This window comes from Puntigrus tetrazona, chromosome 18 (genome assembly GCF_018831695.1).
Source record: "Puntigrus tetrazona isolate hp1 chromosome 18, ASM1883169v1, whole genome shotgun sequence".
Taxonomy (NCBI): Eukaryota; Metazoa; Chordata; class Actinopteri; order Cypriniformes; family Cyprinidae; genus Puntigrus; species Puntigrus tetrazona.
The window spans coordinates 23766668-23788913 of NC_056716.1; the positions used below are offsets into that span (position 1 = coordinate 23766668).

At 37.4% G+C, this 22246-nt stretch overlaps 1 protein-coding gene across 1 annotated transcript; it reads right to left on the reverse strand.

The window, feature by feature from the left end:
- Nucleotides 1-9432: 9432 nt before the first annotated feature.
- mlycd (malonyl-CoA decarboxylase) lies at nt 9433-22095 on the reverse strand. The gene is given in 6 exon segments (XM_043265093.1): nt 9433-11527; nt 13613-13765; nt 14093-14249; nt 14326-14438; nt 14983-14991; nt 21481-22095. Coding segments are annotated over 6 exon segments (1515 nt in total). The 5' UTR covers nt 22018-22095; the 3' UTR covers nt 9433-10981.
- Between the last annotated feature and the right edge of the window lie 151 nt (nt 22096-22246).

Genomic DNA, 22246 nt, shown 5'->3' on the forward strand with positions numbered 1-22246 from the left:
GTTAATATTTAAAAGAAATCTAAAATTGTACTTTAAAAAATATTTTTGAATGAAACAAAGATTATTGGATTACTGTAAAACCAATAACCAATAATATTATTGATTTATTGGTTTTACAAAAATATATTATTTCAGTTTTTCTATACTTCAGAATTTCATATTTAATTCAATGTGTTATACACGCTGTTTCTTTGTTATTGTAAAATTTACTAGCAATAGAGTAAACATTATTATTATTATTATTATTATTATTATTATTATTATTATTATTATTATTATTATTATTATTATTTTATTTAAATTTTAGCCTAGCAAAATTATGATCGGTTAAACTTTATTTTATTTTATTTTATTTTATTTTATTTTATTTTATTTTATTTTTAACAGGAAACGTTATGTGCAGTATAACTCCTTACTACCAGTTTACATAGCACATGTCAACTCTGTCCACTTTAAACATTCCTATTAATGTATTAACTTAAGGACTAGAAAGTTAAGCCTTTTTGTAAATATAGTTTACTAGCTGTAATTATAGACTTCCCTTGGTCTGTTGAATCTAGATAAATGCCTGTGCTCCTAGAGTCTCTCTTATTCAGTGTGTTCACAATGTATTGGTTTGTACTGGTAAACATGTCAATCTCTGAATCAAGTACCATTCATTCACTTCAAGATCTGTTGCTGTTGTGACCTAATGCATTTTTGAGCAGCGAGTGTTTGAAGAAGAACAGAAGAATATCTTCCCTATGCGGGATTTAAAAAATTCAACGTCTTTACTTATTAATGGTGCATTGTGTTTGTGTTTATTTCACGACAGACGAAGCATCTCAGTCTGTGTAATAAACACGAATCGCAAACAGAAAAAACACTGAATCAAATGCAAATGTTTACAAGCTCGAAACAACAAAATTGCCAGTATATGTTTTAGTCACTGCAAATGAAATTAAGCGAGAGAATGCATTGTGCGTTTTCTAAAGAAAATACGAGTGGTGTTTGTCCGCGCGGAAGACGTGTTGCAAGAAGAGAAAGAGAGTGATATGCTTGCCGCTCTGTTTGCTTTGGCTCGACTCTGATGAAATTCAGTTCTGACACTGACTGCTGCGCTCTCCGACACTCTGGCCTGTAATTTGCGCAGATCAGCCCTTTGTGTGACAAAAACCCGGCAATCACCAGATCCAATTAGACAAGCAAGAAGGCCAGAGCCCACAGAGTAGCACTGAGGGCATTACTGCGTGACAATAAACGCACGGAGAATGCTAAACCGAACGCTTCCCATTCGCGACATTAACATACGCTCTTCGCGCGATCCAAGCGATGCGTATTGATGATTCGATACATCCATTTATCCGCTCATTCCTGTTAGTTTCAAAGCAATGAGATGTGTAGTTTTAATTGTGCTTTTTGTTCGTTTTCACACGCTCTTTGTATTCGCTCCCAGAGGCCTGCTGCACAATTATGCGGAAAAAAAACGCTCAGAGTGAATGTTATTTTTTTTGTAGCGTTGCTTTGTGTTTATTGTTAGCTCATGTTGATGAGGTTCACAGATGTTATAATTGAAGTGATTTGAAATGATTTTTTTAAATGTCGTGTTAGATGATTACAGCACATCCTCTTCTATTTAATACAAGAGCAGTTAGTTGACCTCCTATCAGATGGGGGCAAACGGCTCCTTTCACCCCTCAGTTCAATAAGCGCTGCCATTGTTGAAAGGATTACAAGTGTATTTGCCTAGCAACATCTCACCTAGACAGTCTTTTGAGTTAACACAATTCTGCAGTTAATTCTAGGCAAGAACTGTCCATAGTAAAGCTGACAAACATTTAAAATTAGCTGGTTTTTGCATATTTTAACTGAAAAACTGATTGTTTGCGATTGTCTTACTGCATTGTAGACATATTGTGTAAAGCTGATTTGACACAATCTGTATATATATATATATATATATATATATATATATATATATATATATATATATATATATATATATATACTCATAGACATGAGATGGCTGAATCGCAACAACGCATATATAGTCAGATTCATGCAAATGTATGTAAATGAATGACAAATATTTACTACATGTCATTTGCAAGCAGCTGTACAATATAAGTAAGCTCAGTAAAGCACAACCTTTTAAGTCTGAAGCTGATATGTCATGACTCGAAGCTGGATCATATATTGCATGACAAACAGCAAGCATTCAGACTGTGACTTGTTACGTAGCTTTCATTTTGGCTTACCTAAGACACAATTGTCTTTTATCGCATGTAGCGTTTTGTTGTAAAAGCACTCCATTGATGCTTCACAATTGTTTGTATAAGTCACAGAGTCTACCTCTCTGCCCCTCAGCGTCACAGCTGGAACTCTTCTGGCTGTCTCTCTGAACACTCAAATGCTCTCTCGTCTTGCCCTTTGCGAAGAGAGCTCTTCTGACTCTTGTTTTTACAGAGGGAAGGTAAATATGAGGATAAGTGCTCATCTTAATACCTTTCTTCCGTCTCAGATGCTGTGTGTTTGCATGGGCGGAGAGCGGTGGGCGTTGGGGACTGGGTGAGCTAATTGGCCCCGAGCATAGTGCTTAATCCCCATCTAACTCATTAGACAGAGAAACAAACAGGGCGGCTCAGAGAGAAATTATAATTAAGAGAGATCTGTGACACCAAATCCTGTGTGGCATGAATCTGATGCAAACACATCTGTCAAAACAATCCCCCCTCTTTGTTGTTTTCTAGCCCCTTTCTTCTTCCTCGCACGCTTTCTTGTTTTCTGCCAGCAAAAAATAATATTGAGAGATCTGGCACCATGAGTGTTAAAGTTGATTTTTGAAAATGAGCTTTCACGCCGTGTGTGACACAGCTCTAAGTGAATGAAAAATTCCCGCAGTAATCTAAATGTGCACCGCGTATAAAACTGTTGTCTCTCAAAAGAAAATTCAACTCTGACTCTTCACTTTGACGTTAAAATGAAACATTGGCGTATTGCCTGCCCACTTGTTGGTTTTTCGCGTTTGCACTCCCAAAACCAAAATATGAACCTTTCATAACCCATGATATGAATAAGCACTTCCACCTTTAATAGATGCATACTGGTCAAAGTCAATGTAATGCCACACAGCTTATTTGGAAAAAAACGTGAAGGTGAGGAAATGTTGACAGATTTGTCTTTATTAGACGATGTTTTAAACAAGAAATACTTCTTAAGAACATGATGATATAGTTTTCCCACTCCACACATCCCAACTTTCCTTCTCTCTGTTCAGAAGAGTGGCATATTGACTAATGAGTCCCCAAAGCGCTCCGCTAATGCCATCTCGAATGTGTAATTTAATGATCGCACACACACTCTGTCACTTCTCTCCTCCGCCACCATAATCCTCTTTTCTTTCACTTATTCCCTTTCTTTTCTCAATTTCAATCGTGCATGATAAGCTCCGGCATTAATCCTGAATGTCGGAGAGAGCCACGGGCCCGTACTGCCCTCCGTGATGTGATGTGCAATATTTACACATGGCAATCAGTGCACACGGCCTCTGTTCTCTGCAGGGCTACAGATTGTATCATTACAGTGCAACATCACACATCCATCAGTTTATGATGCCAAATTACTGTGTGCAAACATCAGTCATGCCCTCTGGTCAAATTTGTACTCTGACAGTTACTGCTTAGAAAGGGATTAAATTTGCTCACTGATAACAAACACAGGCAAACACCACACCTGATCAGAGCGTTGTCATTCAACACTGCCACCAAACAAAAAAATAAATACAGGAGGGTCCAAAGTTGCAAATTTGCAAAAATTTAGCTTTTATTTATTTATTTATTTTTTTTACAATTTAATGCAAAATTCTAAGTATATTATATTATATGAGCATATACATTTAAAGTTCTAAAAATGTATATTAAGTATATTTAATTTAATACATATATTTAAATTGATGACTGTATTATTTTAAGAGTATTACATACTCATATTATACTCATATAAGAGTATAAGAAATAGTGCAGAACATTATTTTTGTGTCATAATATCATTACACACCCATAGACACATAAAGTAACACATACATACATATAGCAAAAAATATTTTCATCGTAATTTCAGCAATGTATTTCATATATTAAACCAAAAGTAAGATGATAAAATAATGTAAAATCCTAAAAAAAGAAAGAAATTGAGAGGTATGGCATTGTAATTTTTCTGCTCATTATTATTATTATTATTATTATTATTGTTGTTGCTTTTTTTAATGTAATATTTTCATAAGGTCAAATGATATTATAAGATTTTGAGTGTAAAGTTTGAAAACATTTGATTAGTGACCAAGAATTAGTACATATTCTAATATTATTATATTTATTTTATGATATACTTTACATTATATTTTACTTTTATATTGTAATATTATTAAAATTATTTTTCTAAGGCATAGATAAAAAAATCCAGACTTTCACTATGGTTTCAGTTTTGTTTACGCCACTAAAGTTAAGCTCAGAAATAAACAAAGAAAAAAAAAATTTATGATTAACATATATATATATATATATATATATATATATATATATATATATATATATATATATATATATATATATATATATACACACTGGCCTCAGGGAATGGTTGGATGGCATGAATTAATGCCGCATCTTTGGACAGAGGTTGCACTACTGCCACAGGGCTGCAGTCCAGCATTCGCTGCATACAGACTTGTATTATCTGGCAGAGGACGGGTGGATGACACAGGGATCAAGGCTGGACTACAATTACTTATTCAGTAGCACTGTAACTGCCCTGAGATATGCACTCAACTCTCACCTACCTTGTAGTAATGTTCAAACTAATGATGCAGCACCATGTTTGGAAAGGCAGTAAGCTGCCCACATGCAGGAGAAGAAAGACCTTTGTATTCAAAATAAACATGAAGCTAAACTGATAAGTTGTGGAATAATCATTTTGGAGTGTCGTTCAAAAATGCATTTAAAGTGCAATGCATAAAGACACTGAACATCTCTTATGAAGTTTTCAGTTGAAGATAAATGTTTAGATGTCAAATGTAGTAATGTTAATGATTCAATTCCCTAAATGTTTTTTAATATGTAAATATATGCATCTCTCTGTTTTAGTGTCATTGGTCTTTAGTTCTGCCTTTGACACTATTGAACACACCGTGCTTTTGGACAAGCTTGAAAATTATGTTGACATTGTTCAAATCATACTTATACTTACATCATCGGACTGTTATCGGTTTGTAGGAGTACATGAAGAGATGGCATATTGGTTGCATATTCAGTATGGAATACTGCAAGGATCAGTTCTTGGACCGTTGCTTTTCAAACAGTCTGGGGTAGAGATATGCTTTTTTTCAACAAAGATGCACTGAATTGTTCAGAAGTGACAGCTCACAGTCAAAAAGAAGTGTAAGGAAGAATTTGTTATTTTTTATTTGTTTGTTGCATTCCTTTTTTAAATGTGCGTTTCTGTTACATTTGTTGGTAATCCTTAAATATCCTTATTTGTCATTGACCCATTTACAAATATTAATTCACTGCTGAATTATGTAAAGCACTCATACTACATCTTAAACTGAAAGAAGCAGTTGGCTTTTGTCTTCATAAACCCCGAACAGTTCACACAGACTAAAATCTTACAGTCAAATGACAGTTTCTACCAGGTAAGCGCTTTGGCACAGTATAACCTTAATCAGCCTTAGGAATGAATAAATTACCAAACCATTTGCCTCCATTAGCCTATGCAGATGAGACTGAGAGAGGAATGACACCTGACCTGCACTGGGGAAGCAGCTGCCATTGATGGAGGACAATCCAGCCTCATTTAGCTTCAAATTACCCCGGGAACTATAACACCCACAATCACCTTCAACATGGCTGATTCCACTCTCGCATTCAGCCAATCACAAAAGACCTTTACACGCAGTATTTCGGATATCATTTCTGTCTGGTTATTCTCTCAATAAGTGCAATTTTATGGTCAGTTGACTGGTAGTAATGGTATCCTTTAAGACCGATTAATTTCATTAGTTTCTTCGCTCAGGACACACAGTGAAGCGTGGGATATCTCCATCCGTCCCCGTTCAACTTTTCTTGGTACATTGCTTATATCCTCTCCACTTGCCAACATCTGCCAGTAGTCATCATGATATGGATAAAAATGGCAGCCCTTTTCAAAATTGAATCTTTTGTTGCGGTTCGCCCTTACAGAGAGAAATGAAGCAAGAGTTATTAATTACTGCAGCTGGGGCCCCAATGATCCAGCCCTGAGAGAAAGAAAGAGGCGGATTTCTAAGGTTTATTACTTTAAAGGTTTAAGAAGGATTTCTTAATGTTCAGCTGCAGATGCATTTGTGAACAATGCATCTAAAGAGCATGTACTGGTCAATATAGCATGATTGAACCATTTATATTTCTTACATAAAGGGTTTTGTTAATTTTCTTTAATATAACCTCAGTCATCTCTTCAAGTACATTGCAGACCTGAGCTATTAAAGTTTCAAACCAAATCACGAGGCACTTGAAAATTTCACATGCCACGTTGGACCGTTTCAGACATTTTTCCTAGATGTTTAAATGAACAAAAGGCCGCTTTCAACCTTCCTTTCATTTCCTTTATACACATGAGCAATTCCATAGTCTTATCAAGAGACAGTAAAATCACTTTTCCCCTCTCTATGCCCCCTTTTTTTTTTTGGACTAAGCTGTCTCCCAAGGTAACCTTTCGGTGAAATCCTCCGCCTCAATGACTTATTGTGTGAATTCAGCGAGGTATTAAACCGCATATTTGCTCATTTCAGCCCATTCTCATATCCATCTTTTCACATGCATTTTTATGAGCGCCCCGCATGCTTACAATACAAGCTACTGTGTCTCAATTAAAAAAAAATGGTTTGGCGAGAAGACCTCAGGTAGCACATCAATATGTGGAAATGAGAATTCCCATATTTTCTGCATGTGGAATCCATAAGAATAGCAATCAAACAGCAAATTGATTAATGTGCTGTTGGAAAATTTGCAACAAGGCAATAGAACATTGTTCAGCATGTGCTTTACTTAACTGTAATGACAAGCTCAAAGCCATTAAAAAGGGTGTAAAGTGCCTCCTAATCCATCCTGCCTGTAATTGCGTATTAACAAATGGGCACTAAAATGTTAATGTGCGGTTGGCTAGCAGCTGCGGGTTTGTTGATTAACATGTTGTGCTGAATCTTCCAGGACACTATGTGATGCTCTTTGAGGTCTGGAAGGCCCTGTGTTTAAATCCAGTGCTGCTATTCTGGACAGGCTACTGTCTTTTTAAAGTGATACAGTATTAATAACTAACAAAGCATTACATTGTGTAACTTTTATTATGTAACAGTTCGGGTGACTGGAACGACAAGCCAAAAGTGTCTATTAGAGTCTAACAGCACTTGGACTAGGATTTTAAATCCTAGTGTTTCGCGATTGACTCATTACTCAAGTGAGTCACTTAATAACTCCAATTTAGTCAGGAATTAAACAAGTATCTTAATGAGTCATTGAATTATCATTCAAGCAATTTGGAGAGCAATACCGATTCTTTAGGAAGAAAGGAACTTGTCTTTACTGTATAAGTAAGTCGTTGAATCATTCACTTTAATGATTTGTTCAGCAAAAGAATAAACGTTGTTAATGCATATTTTCAAATGTATTTAACATTTGAATGTACATGTCAATTAACATGAATTCAGATTTGACGCATTTATTGTAAGTGCCTATTGTGCTTAATTTAACTTTCAAAAAAAAATTTTATGAGTATGTCGCATTTTGATTTATTTAGTAACATGAGAATACTTATATTGAACATTATTTACAAGATTAATAAGCTTAAAAAAAGTCTACTTCTAAGAATTCCTTCTTGCGCTTATGATATTATCCTACTAAAAATAAGGTTTTTTTAACCCTGTCAAAATAATTTGGGTAAGTACTGTACATTAAAACAAATTCAGATTTTTTTGATCAATTTAATTCTAACTGAAATTAACATCATTCAGTTTATGGCAGTAATGGCAAATAAATGGCTTGCCATTCCACGTTATTTAATAATCCTTTCTAGTTCATGTGAGCTCTATACAGCAGATTTTAAAAGCTTTTTAAAAATGTGTTACTTTGAATTAGAGTCACAATTTACTGAAATTATTATTGTTGGTACTTTGAGCTGCTAGTGGATTTTGCTTGGAGGCTCGCTCTAATGGTCACATTTTCTTCAATAACAGCTTAAAATTTTTTGCAGTTTATCATGTGTGTGTGAGAGTAACAGCAGCTTGGTGTGAATACCAACAAGTACCCGAGGCTTGTAAAGCTCCAATACAAATGTGTCTTTGATGAGCAACACCTTTAGTCCTCCCTAGAGTCGTCCTGTAAGTCCTCAAAATGCATCTTTTTCAAGTAGCCCTGCTACACAGTAAACAAATTTATTAGGTCATAATCTCCAACTGAATTCTTGTTCCTTTCAATTCTGAGGCTCATAACAAAGCTGGATATTCATTTTGCTTGTATAGAAAAGTCTATTCATGAATGGCTAAAAACATCAGGACTCCTCACACCTCATTTCCTGATCCATTAAGTTTTTGTCAGACGCTAAAAACGCGAAAAGCTTTTGAGTTTCACGTCAAATGTTTTAAAACCATGCAAATAATGCAAAACTGACACATTATTTTCTACTAAACAACTCTCAGATTTTTGGGCAAAACTAATCCGAAGAGGACAAACGAACTGAGTTTGAACCATATTGTGGATGCTATGCTAAGCAGTTGCCATGGCAACCTTGTGTATCTGCCTCACAGTAAAGCCCTTGATGTTGTGAAGTATGTCCATCCAGCCTTGGGCCTGTGACTACAGATGTGTTTTCCTCAATTCCTCCCTCACTGTGGGAGGAGTTTCTCAAGGGCATCCTTTAAACATTGTCTGCTTTGTTCTGTTTCCACCATGTGCGCAGTTTAAGTGAATATCATAAATTTATCATCAATTTATTTTAACTTTATTTCTCACTTCATTAGTTTCTAGGGCACCGCATGGAGGGACGGGGGGAGAGAAGATGTGTGCCTCCTTTGAGAGTAAAAATGCAATTTCACAGTCAACTTACACTGAGATACTTTACACAACAATGGAGGGAAAAAAAGACAGGAGGCCTACTTGAACACTGCAGTCTGTTATCAGACACTAGAGACAGCAGTCATGGAGGAATAAAACGCTTGCTGGAGAGTGCTAAATCTCTTTAAACACCGCCAGTTAAACCGCCAAGGAACGGATCTGTCCAAATGTGATAGGATCTGGCCCAACGAGATAGCGTACTGTCCTGTGTTAACTTCAAAAACCGTTTGAACACCCTCCATTGCCTATAACTGATCAAACCGCCGCGATAGTACATCATGTTTACAATGGAAACAAAAGAAAGAATCGGTTTTTGGAAGATAAGCGGAATTTTAATTCATAAATAAACATTTATAGCTGGCGAGTTGAGACACATTTACACAGAGGCTTGAGTATACAGACAGCCGTTTCACAGTGAATCAGATCACGCTAATGAAGGAATCAAAACATCATTTATTACAGCAGCTTCCACTCAGTCGCGCTGGAACGCTCTCTTACGTACACACGCTGAGAAGGCAAAGACATGACAGGGGCTGATAGATTCTTCCCGCTTCATTACCTCCAGTCTTTCAAAGTGTAGCATAAGTCTGCATCAAAATCAGCAGCCGGCTAATCAAACGGGCTCAAGCGCTGCTGAGGAGAATGAAGAAAAATAGATTGATTTGAACGATTATCCTTGAAATTAGTGGAGATTTGGCACACCTTAAAAAAATTAAGCGAAATCTCTTCGTATCATTACAGTAAACGTGATAAAAGGATAGTTCACTTAAAATTAAAATTCTGTCATCATTTACTCGCCCTCTATGTTGTTTTATATGTATTCTACGTTATGTTTTATAGTTTTAATTATGTGTATATGTTTAATAGCTATCAGATCCTAAAATCTGTATCCATATATGGCAAAACAACTGTGAGTAAATCTTTTGTCTAGTTCTGTTCCAAGCTGCATGCTAAAACACATACAATATAAAGAGTATCTTTCTTTATATCTGAACAAATGCTGCTTCATGAGCAACTGACTCTTAAGAACTGATTCTTTTTAAAGAATCGCTCAAAAACAGTCAACTTCATGAATTACGGATTGGACCACTCAAACTCTAAATCCTTCACAATACTGAATAAATATCTGACTCACATATGGAATTACAATTTGCCATTATTATCAGAGAAAGCCGTATAACATAAGTTGTAAATATAAGTTGTAGTAAAACTGTGTACACTACATATAGAACAGTAGCGGTCAATTTCGAAAAAGATAGTGGTCCGTATAACTCGTGAACTATAGTTAATGTATTCTTGAGACCATAAATGCTAAGTGCATTTAAATGACATCAAACCTGTGCCATAAATGCTAAATATTCATAAAGAGATTTGCATGAACAATTTGAGAGCAAATAATTTCAATTGATTCTTAACAAAAACGTGTATGGCTTCTTAGACTATAGTTTATAAATCATATGGCCAACGATACTTTTAATAATGCTTATCTATGACATATGTGATCTGTTGCTGGATCAAAAAACTGCAGAATGATTTAAGGAAGAAGCTGCAGGAAGTCTAAAGATCAAGAAAAATATACAGGATTGAGGGTATACATATGATGCCAGAATTGTCATTTTTGGGTGAACTATCCTTTTAAAATTGGATTTACTGGATTGTTATCTTGCAGAAAGGCAGAGTACAACTGTCCATTTCTGAACTAACGATGAAATGCGGCTTGGTGGTTTCAGTCATAGTTCCACATAAGGCTTCACACGCATAAATCATCATTGTGTTTGTCCATCCCCCTGCAGATCAGAGTTATCGAAAATGGTAATACTGAATTTGAGAGGCAATACATTCCGAGCCACAGATTTGACTCAGAGTTTGCTGTTCTTCTGGAACTGTGACACCAGACCCATCACCTGCTCCGAAGCCTTGATGACTTTACTCTGCAGGTAGGCGGCACTGTTAGTGCTGGTCTCTTGTAAAAAGTAGCGATAATTAACCATTATGCCGCAAGAGTTGGCGATGCCTCGCGGGCTTGTGTCCGCTTGCCAGTTCAGCCTCCACATGGTGGCGCCGTTCTGAAGATGGAAATTGGCGACGGGGTTTAGGGCATATCCCCGCCGTTTCTCTCCATACAGGTACCATGCACAGAGCCGCATTAGCGCAGGTTCCAGAGCGCGGACCAGACGGTCAGAGCGGATCCACTCGCTGGTGCTGATGAGTCTGCGCAGGGCCTCCAGTGCTGGGGCGCCGGGAGCAGCTCCCGTCACATCTTCCAGCTCTCTCCACTCCTGCTCGGACAGGAGCTCTATGGCGCGTCCCTCCTTCTTGTGCTGTCCGAGAGCACCTTGTAGCCATAAAGAGAAGCCGGGGATGGGAGACAGACTGGAGAACTGAGCCATGTGGGGAAATTCACTCTGCACAGAAAAGTAAACACAGAGAGTTATCTCAAAAAAGCATATCTATACCAACACACACAAAACTCACCTTTAAGTAACAGCAAGAAATATCTTGATTCATGTGCAAATGACTCTTATGAGAATTTATAACTCTTGCAAACTGACTCTTTTAATGAGTAACTCTAAAATTACAAATAGTGTCTGCATTGACTGAATTCTGAATGTGTTCATGTCTTTTGAAACTCCTGATTTCCTGATTCGTGATTATGTGAGTGAGCTGAATTGTATAAATATTACAGTGTTAAAATTTTTACTGTACGAGCAAACACACACACACACACACCATTTTAATCACAATTTAATTTATTACTTTCAGTCTTTAGTGTCACATGATTCCTAATCATTCTAATTTTCTGATATGCTAAACATTGCAAACACGTGTGTTGCTGAATATTTGTGTAAATTGCTATTTTTTTTTCCAATAAAATATCTATATCCTCTCTCCTTATGCTTCCTTTTCTCTTTATTTTTTATCCTCCATCCGCACTCCATTTGTACTAATTTAAAAACCATGTTGAACAAGTCCACCGTGTCTCTTTCTCATCCTCCACAAGGACATAGACACACTCATTTTCTCTCCCTCTTCTGCCCACATTCAACAAGAAGCAAGCACTGAACAAACCAAACGTGTCAGACTGGCCCCAGTGGGGCAGAGATTTGAAGTCCTGCACATCTCGAGCCCATCACACTTCCCTCTCGCTCTCATTCTTTGCCATGCATCACTCCTTCAGACAGGCAGAAGTGAGGGAAGATTAAGCATGTCCAAGGGTCACTTTTCATTCATCAACTCAATTTACTGTAAAACATCAGTCAGCAGGTTTAAAGCTACAGAGAGCGAGAACGAGACAGAATGAAGAGTAAGGACGAGAAGAGAGTGGATGTAAGATACAAAGCGAGTGCAAAAGAGCCTCATGAGGATTCTGCTGAAAGACAAGCAAACCCTCCTCTCCTTCTCCTAAATCACACCGTGACCTTTCTCCACCACTTTTTTTGTCTATAATCCATCCATCACGCCAATCGTCCCCTTGTGGCATGGTGAGTCACCTTTTACTCTTTCCTCAGCAGGAGGATGAGCTCCAGCTCTCATAGGTACTTTACACTTTCTTTCAAACCGCATACAGTAGAATAAACGTATTCTCTCGTTTTACACATTTTCTTCCCAGATACATTCAGATCAACAAAGTCGCTAAACTTGGCATGTACATAATCAAGTATGAACATGAAACTGTGACTTGTTCTTCAGAAAATTCTGTTTTGTATTGTTTTTTTTTAATTCTAAAATGTTCTATTCTCTAAAGTCTATTTATAACAGCAGTAACAATACCTAGAGCAACAACGGTTTTTGCTGGAAACTGCGGTTACCGTGGTACGTCTTTGTAAGGATCGTATGGATATTTATGGTCTCAGATGGAGAGAATTTGTTTTCGAAGTGAGCTGCATTTGCACACACACTTCAAAAACTAATTCAAATACAAACCCAAAGCACCAACATGCACAATTTGCATGAAATAATATCTATGGAGTGTCCGTTTCCACTCAACATGATGCCTTCAATCTCTCAACTGGGTAAATCAGCTCTCTGAGAAGCGCAGCTCTTCGTGGAGAGCTCTTTACTAGGGTTAACCTCTATTACACAAACAGCCATCCAGCACTTTGTTTCACCAACATTCCCGCTGAAGCAAAACTCATCTGAATCTATAAAGCTGAGTGCCTCTCGTTTCTTTTCCATTTAATTTCGCCTTCATCTAGTAAAGAGGCAGGAGCTGACATGCCATGTGTCCCTCCTTCTTCATGTTATTGAGGGTGACAGCTGAAATATTATTAGTTTTCCTGCTTTTCTCTTTTATTATGGATGATTTCATTACTGCATTGAAATGTAAAACAAAAAACAATATGTGAATTTGATTAAAAATATAACGTCAAACCTGTAATTTTACAAACTGTAAATGCATTATTCGTTTACAGATATTTCACAGCAAAAATTCTTTGAACAGCTGTGATAAACATCACTTCTGTGATTCATTTTCTCATTCATTTGCCCACCTGCAGTTCACGGACCACCCTCTTGATGAGGTAGTTTCCAAGCTCCACCCCTTGCAATCCGGCCTGAGTGGAGGAGATGGAGTAGAAGATGGCTGCATTGATCTTGTTAACATCTTCGTCCACGTCTCGCGTGGAAAACTCTCTTACAATTCCCTGGGAAAATAAGAGGCATATGTTAAAATGAATAAACTCACGCAGGCTTCACTGGAGGCACTGGCATAATCACGGACTATAGTGAAGAATTCAGTACATTCTAGACACAGTGTGCTGTTTTGGAGCATCTTTATGCACTGTCTTACACCCCTGCTGTCTCCTTACACATTTTTATGATCCTAGCGGGTACTAGTAAAAAGTAATGACACTGCACAAGGATGGTTTCTCCTTTCTTGAACTCAATAATACATTTACACTCTATTTGACCATCAAGCCATAAATTATTCTTTGTGATGAATACCAAATGTGATTTTCATTTGCATTTACCTGGATATTATTCGCGATGTCCTCAGTTAAGGCAACGTGCAGCACCACCAGTGGCTCTCCAGGCATGGAGGCGTGGGTGAAGGCGTAACATCTCCGCTACGACCCCACTCTGCGTTTGAGATCCGTCCAGTTCCGCACAGGATGAACCGCCTCATAACTGTAGGATCAAACAAGAAAGGTTTGACTGGGAAGACAAATAAAGGACGTGTTTATAGATACGAGAGAGATCTTACTGGCTGATCTTCTGAAGGATCTCACACGGAGACTGCCAGGTGATTCTTTCCAGTCGGAGTAACCCAACAGAGAACCATTCTGACAAAAGACTCTTCAGAGTGCTGTTCAGATCCTAACAGACCGAGATATACAAGCACAAGAAGTTTAGAATTGAAGAATGTGAGAAGCGAACATGCAGTTTCATCATGCATATAATACAAATATAGCAGTCCTGTACTCTTCTTCTTATTATTTTAAATGAGACTCTGAACTTATATATATATATATATATATATATATATACACACACACACACACACACACACACACACACACACACACACACACACACACACACACACACTTAATACATTTTTAGCTAATTTATTTTATTAGTTAAAATTACTATTAAGACCACTATTCAATGTTTAATTTATTTTTATATAATTAATATTTTCTTTCCAGTTAGTAATTTCATTAATTTCATCATATTTATATTTCACTTTATTGTTTATATTCATATGTATACTTTTAAATTAGTTTAAATGTAAAAAAAAAGTTTTAGTACATTCCATTTAGTTTTTTTACGTTATGTTAAAATTAAAATTAAATATTTTAAATACCCTTCTTCTCATCACAAATCTAACACAAACCAATTAGATAAATAAAAGTTAAACCCTGAAATGCTACATTCCCAATGCAAAACTTCCTCCCGACTGCATTTGGAGCATTTATGATAATTAAGATGCAAAAATGGGTAAATCTGGAATCATCGCAGTGTTGCAAAGGGGTTATATTTACATATATTCTCAAAAGAAAAGCCACAAAACCAGCCTGTTTAAACCTAAGGGTCAAAGGGAGTGTTTCAAATGGTCACGCAAAACTAAATTGTGCAAAAAAAAAAAAAAACTTTTATTATAAATGGACTTCAGGGAAAAAAATAATACGCTGCAAAAAGTGTAGAACACGGGTGTTTTAATATTATAATTCATGTGCAATACCCACCGATTTTCAAGAATCGTTCTCAGTACAGCTGCGCTCATAATAGTGCCTAATTATAAAGTGTGCAGCTTCCGTCAAGGGAATTAATATTTCACAGATCGTGTGCAGCAACCCCACCAACTCACAGTTGCTGCCATTTCATCAGTACAGCACAAAACACTTTCAGAGTAGTCTCATTTTCCTCTGCAGCTCTTAGCGTCTGTTTATTTGCTCTGCTAGTGTTCTCATTAGAGCGCCGGGATCGGCGTCCGCGTCCATGCTAGTCCGCTGAAAGATTTCTGTGGTAAACACAGTTCCATTTCATCAAAGTGCTGTTGCTTCCCACATGAGATATGGTTCTGCACTCTCCCTCGAGGGTCAGATTTCTTTCATAATGGTGATGAGCAACGCTGCACGCATACAAATATCTGGATCTAGTCGCCGGGGCACTCGCACAAAGCGGTTTTAAAAAAAATTCTAGCCTGTCCCACAGATGCATGTGCTTAGAAGAATTGCGGGCCTGTCAATCAAATGTGCACGCCGGCCATCCTGTACGTGCTTCGGCTTCATCTATAGGTAGTACACGTAAAACCTGACCTTATTGTAGCGCTTTCAGCTGTGCCTGCGAGCAAAAAGATCTTGAATTACCATTTCCCCGCACGGTTTTCCCTATAAGCCCGCTCGCTCAGATAGGCATACATAAATGTGTCACTAAGTGATGCATTTGTATGTAGAAAATAACCAGGGGGTGTCAAGGTAAAGGCTCCCAATAGCTCAATAGCAGAAAAACAATCTAACAAAGTTGAGATTGTAGCACTGCCTAAAAAACGGATGGCTGTTCACGGAAAGCAGGCCATCAGAGACTCAACTGGCAATGTAGTCTACGGCATTTTGCTTTTCTGTCTATCTCAGCTTTACTTGGAGTGCAATCCACAGCCCTTGGCCGCCCCAGCAGTCACCGTTCCACTTAACTTTAAACTCATCAAATCCTCTCTGGGCTGGGAAATTACTTCTAAGCGTTTATTCGGTGTTCTACCTTAAAATTCAGGGCAGCCGAAAGCATTTGAAATACTTCACCCAAAAGAGTTTTGTATTTGCTTACACGGCTGAATTTACTCTAGGGCCAGGCGAACATTAAGTGGAATCCAACTTTGATATGTGCCATCGCACCGCAGGCCACAACGTTCAAAAGCGCTGCACTGTTTGGGCCGCTTTATTTATTTTCGTATGTGCATAAGGGAAAGGAAGATATCTCACTCGCGCTAAACTATAAGCGTCAAGGCAGATGCAGAGATCACAAATTATTAATCCAACCAAAGTGCTAGAAAAACCTTTGCCACGCTGAAATTTGAAAGGGCAGCTCGGTGGAAATAGAGTGCAGAATCTGCGCTGCACAAAAGGAGCAAGAATGTCAAGGACGTGTCAATGACTGAGCCTGAACAGAACCTGAAAGTGGGCTTTTGACATTCTCTGATTTTTACTGACGTGAAGGAAAAGAAATCTGATGTTAAAGCAATTCTCCCCTGTTCATGCTGTACATAAAATGAAAGCCTGTTTTAAACCGTGAGCATTTGAGAAATTGGAGATTTGTAAAATATGGCGAAAAAGGGAGAATAAAATATAACATATAATGTATAAAGTTTTGATTTGGGTTACAGCCCAGAATCTTCTGTTTCAGGCAAGAATTTTGGGACACTGCTACTTCAAAATGCTTTGAATAGAAGACTTTTTAATGCTTCAGGGAGCAGATCTGTCTGTCCTGCTATACAACATAAACCTCTAATGTAAATCTCGAAACTAATGAACTGAGGAAATGTAAATGTCTTACTGACAAGGCATCCAGTGTAACTTTCAATCATTAATTCTGCAGAGGACATGACAGTATAGTCGTCCTAAACTGCTCTGTGAAAACCACTGCAAGCAGCTTGCTGACTGTCCAATACAATGCAGACTTGGAGGAGTTCTGCTGGGCACCTTTTTGAGTCCAGACAGACTGCGTCTGTTTATCGATTACATGTCAAGAATTGCACCTGCTCAGAAATTTGAACTGACATTTCTTTGGGATCCTGATAATTCTGCTCGGGAGAGTTTAGGATGTGTGATTACATTTTACTGCAAAGCTCAGCATTTTAGCTGTTCTCTGTCTTGACCAATTATTCTAATTTTAACACATTTTGTTCTTCAGCGCTCTGGTAGGATGTGAGCTATCAGTTCAGGTGCTAGTTCACAGCGAACGGGTTTCGGAACCAGTTTTTCACGCTTGTACAGATAATAACAGCCTTTTTTTATATATATATATTCATATTTTTAAACAAATCTTAAGACGCTTGAGTCTCCGCACCCTCATTTCAAAATTAATATGCATCACAGAAAATGCCTTCTGCCTCCAAGATGAGAATAAAGAGAAATTAAGCATTGCAAGACTTTCTCACCAAAGGAACCTTTGCAGTGAATGGGTGCCGTCAGATTGGTTGTCCAAACAGCTGATAAAAACATCATTAATGTCTCGTGAAGCGTAAAGCTTATGGATTATTGGCTGGTATTTTGTCCAAAAGCAACAGTTTAACAGCTAATAATGGATTTGTTTCTTACAAACACAGCTTTTAACTTCACAAAGCGCATGGACTGGAGTGGATTACTTACGGATTATTATGATGTTTTTTATCAGCTGATCAGTGAAGCAATGCTAAATTTCTCCAAATCTGAAGAAACAAACTCTTCTATATTTTGAATGCCCAGAGGGTGAGTAAATATTCCTTTAATGTTAATATATTCCTGTTTGTTCATTTCAAGTACTGAGAATGTTGAAGAAATGCCAGGGACGGCTCTGATCATGTACACTAATTGCTGTCCAATTAGTTTTTTTATTTTTCCCCTCTCTTTTTTAATCTCATTACTGCGATTTAAAACAAGAAATGAGAGATTAAAAACATAATTTGCAACGTCACGCTTCCAGTCCATATACAATATCCTACACTTTCTAAACACATTTAGCAACAGTAACTAAGCTTAGCATTGCTTAGTCTGCTGATTTTGGGTAACCGAAAATGACCTTACCCTGAAATTGGCTGCTACTTTACCCCGCCGTCACAAGCTCATAGACATATTAATGACACCGAATCACTTCTGATGGGCTGGAGGTGTGCCAGACAGACTCTCTGAAGCGTACCTTAGGGATATGCTGTAATGTAATATTATTACTGAGAGCGAGAAGCATGGGACGCCATCGCTGAGAGCTGTGCTAACACTCACTAACAGGTAAAAAGGCTTTTAAATGAAGTGGAGAATACACAATGATCATGTGACCAAATTACTGCTTGGCTGAATGTCAGCTTGACATCAATGGTGCTTTCAGAATGTATTCAGCTTTCATTGATTATTTCCCACTCTGCAAAGTCAAATTATAACCTTTTAAATGAAATGTTATTAGATAATTCTTTATAATGTCCATTCTACATAACGTTAATACTGTGGAATAGCAAACTACCATATTAATCTTATTATTTCGGCAGCATATAAAACAAATTAAACTAAAGAAATGTGACATTTTTTGATTTATTAATGAACACCACTAGCATAATTAAACATGCACATAATAATGCAAGCGAACGAGGCAACAATAAAACATAATTAATCTTGAATATGGGTAAAAGGTAGAACATTTTCTAGAAAGACTGATAAGGTTTTTTTTATTTTAAATCCACCTGTTCAAGTCCACTATAAATGCTTTTTTCAAAGTCTCATTACAAAAACAGCAGATCAGATCATCCCTGCTGTCATAAAGACCAAAGAGCTGACCGTGAAACTTTGAGATAATGCTAGAAAAAAAAATTATACCTGGAGTAAGCTATAAAAAGACTGGCAAAACTTCAAACTTTCAAAGAATCGCTGTGAAGTCCTTTGTAACAAAATGGGGGGAAAACACTGGCGTTCAGATTGGAATGCCTTCAAAATAAGCATCAGGACAAGGTGCTGCGCAAGTGACCCAGAGGCTGTCTACAACGCTAACATCTCTTTGACTGAAATGGAGGAAACTGCCCAGAGTTCAATGATTTGTTTGCACTTCACAGAGCTAAAGCAACTGAAGCTCACTTTTGAAAAAAGGCAGATGGCATCTCGACTGAAGTTTGCTAGGCTCCACGAGGCAAAATCTTTTGGAGGTTTTTCTTTTTTGGTCTGGTAAAACCTACTTGGGATGTAAACAGCCCAACATACATACAGTGTGTTTTATGTCCAATTTCCCCAGTGCTTCTGTCATCTGGGAATTTTTCAGACAGATATATTTTAATGTTCTGTCAGCTGATAGACGGACACCTAGTAGCTGCACAGACTTTATTTCTATCACTTAGATCTTCTATCACCTTGTTTTCATTCTTTAAAATTTAAGTATGGCATCTGCCCTGACAAAGGTCCATATTGTACCAGGTCGGTCCATACTGGCGGTATCATTCTATGATTGTTGCCATCTACAGATGAGGCCAATACAGACAAATCCTTGGGGAGAATATGTCATTCTGAGAGAGGTTTGTTTGCGAGATGTTTCAGCAGAAAAATAACCCACAGGACATAAGAAATGCTTTGGAGGACATAAAAAGAAAGTTTTTTTCTGGAATGGCCAAACCAGAGCCTAGACTAGAATCCTAATGAAAAGCTTATTGTCAGTATGACCATGCTCAGGCTGACTATTTTCACATTTTCTGACTTTGAAAAAAGGTATCTGGAATTCTGCTAACCGGAATTTAAACCTGGTAAATGTGCAAAACGGAGCTGAAAGCATAATCAAATAAAAAAACAACTTGCAAAGGGATGCGTTACATTTTGTGAATGACAAGTGTTCCAAAAAAACCTGACAAAATTCCTAAAAGTCTCAGACTAATGTGGGATTTATGTTTTAAAGGATTTATGTTTTACAGGTTTTACTCAATAGAAGCACTGTGCCCAGGCCTCATAAAGGTTCTGTGTTTTTCCATTTTGATATTATGTGTGTATGTGCTGTACAAAATGTCTTATCTACAGAAACAAGATATGGAGACTGCTGAGCTCATCTACTGGTCGAGAAGAAACAACTGCACCTGGTTCTGTGAAGGACACCCTGAATGGGAGGAAGACCCAAGCACAAGAATATAAATATTGTGTGAAATGTAGTGTGAGCATACAGGACTGCCCTGCATGCCTTGATGCTGTTGTTCTGTATCCTGAGCTCAGTCTCAATTATTCTGACTTTATTAAACTTAAGATTTTAAATTTAAGAGTAAGTCTCATCATTGACAGACCTGAACCTGGGAGGGAAACAACAAAGATTTTTTCCCAACACTAATAAAATAATAATTATAATAATATTGAAAATCATTTATCTTGTTTAATAAAAATTTTATCTAATGAATAAAAAAAATAATAATAGAACGAGTTTGGCCAAATTTAGACGAGATATAACAGGAATGAAATGTGAGGCACTTTAGACTTTGTATGCGCTGCAGACATGTTTCCATGACGTCGTTGCTTAAATTTAAATGTCTTAAATTTAAATGTTTGGCCATAAATTAGAAACTATGTCAATAAGCCTTCCACCAATGTGGGACAAAGGTCGTCTGGCTGCAAACAAAAGCAAATAGAAACTCTATGTCACAGCTTCGCATACCATGCTCATAACAATCTCCATCTTGAAAAAATGAATATATATATATATATATATATATATATATATATAATCGGTTAATTACTGTACAAAATCATGGAAGATGTCATTAATTTTGACTTTTTGTGATGTTGGTAAACCTGGTTTCATCTTACTTTTCTTCCCCTGATCTCCGGGTCTGGAGACAGCACTTTTAAAATAAAACATAAAATGTTATTAATTAAAAAAAGAAAAGTTTGTATTGTGGGATATTAACTCAAAAGTTGGAAAGAGGTCTGATAAATGTGAATAAATAGGCAGGTAAGTAGATAGATAGATAGATGGATGTTCATGAGGAATACAAATCTCCATCTTGAAAAATGTACCTTTTTATATATATACTGCTTTTGACTTTTTGTTTTTCAATGACAGAATAAAACATAAAATGTAACGTTACATATTAACTATATATATACACTGTAATAGATAGATAGATGGATGTTCATGAGGAATACAAAAGGTACCTTTTTCTGCTTGGAATGACCCCAATGTATATTTACCACTCATATGATGAATTTACCGAACCGTCACTAATTTTTGCGGACGCGAACTCGATGAGATCTGCCCTGAGGTCCACCAGAAACTTCACCCCGCCCTGAACCCTGCTGATGTGCGTGAGCAGCTGTCGGTACCGGGGTGTTAAACTGTACCGTAATCTGTCCTCCACCTGCAGAATGGTGGCCACATCCCGCCCCTGACTGTCCAGCAACTTCGCAGCCAGATCCGAAGCCCATCTGTGATCTACCCCGAAATCACGAGACAGCTTCTCGAGAAACTCCAGCTTTTGCTCTTTCTCTAAACTCTTGTAGAAGTGCATGAACTCCAAACTGTTGGATTCGGGTGGAGGTGGAGATTTTTCTCTCATCTCATAGGTGGGCAACGGGGCCACCGTCTTTCTCAGGATCTCCTCCATGCTGTCGTGCACTGCGATGGAAGTACATGGATACATGTTTCTGAACTCCCACACTCTGAGTCCCTGGACCGTTTTTAACGCTGCTCTGTGTCGATAAGACTTTAGCAAAGTGCGCGCGGCTGTACATAAGTGGAAAGGTGTCATTGCGCGCCTTAAAAAATACGCACCAAAATAAACCTTGTATATAGTGTTGCAATTCACATCCACTTCCGGGATGTCTTAAAGGAACCGCGCACAGTTGTATGTTGACAGCACAGAACACAAACACACACACACATATACATTATTTGCTATATTAAACGTATACAAATGCATATTATTAAAAGTAAGCTTTTAATAATACATATATACAATACAATGTATATGTATTTTT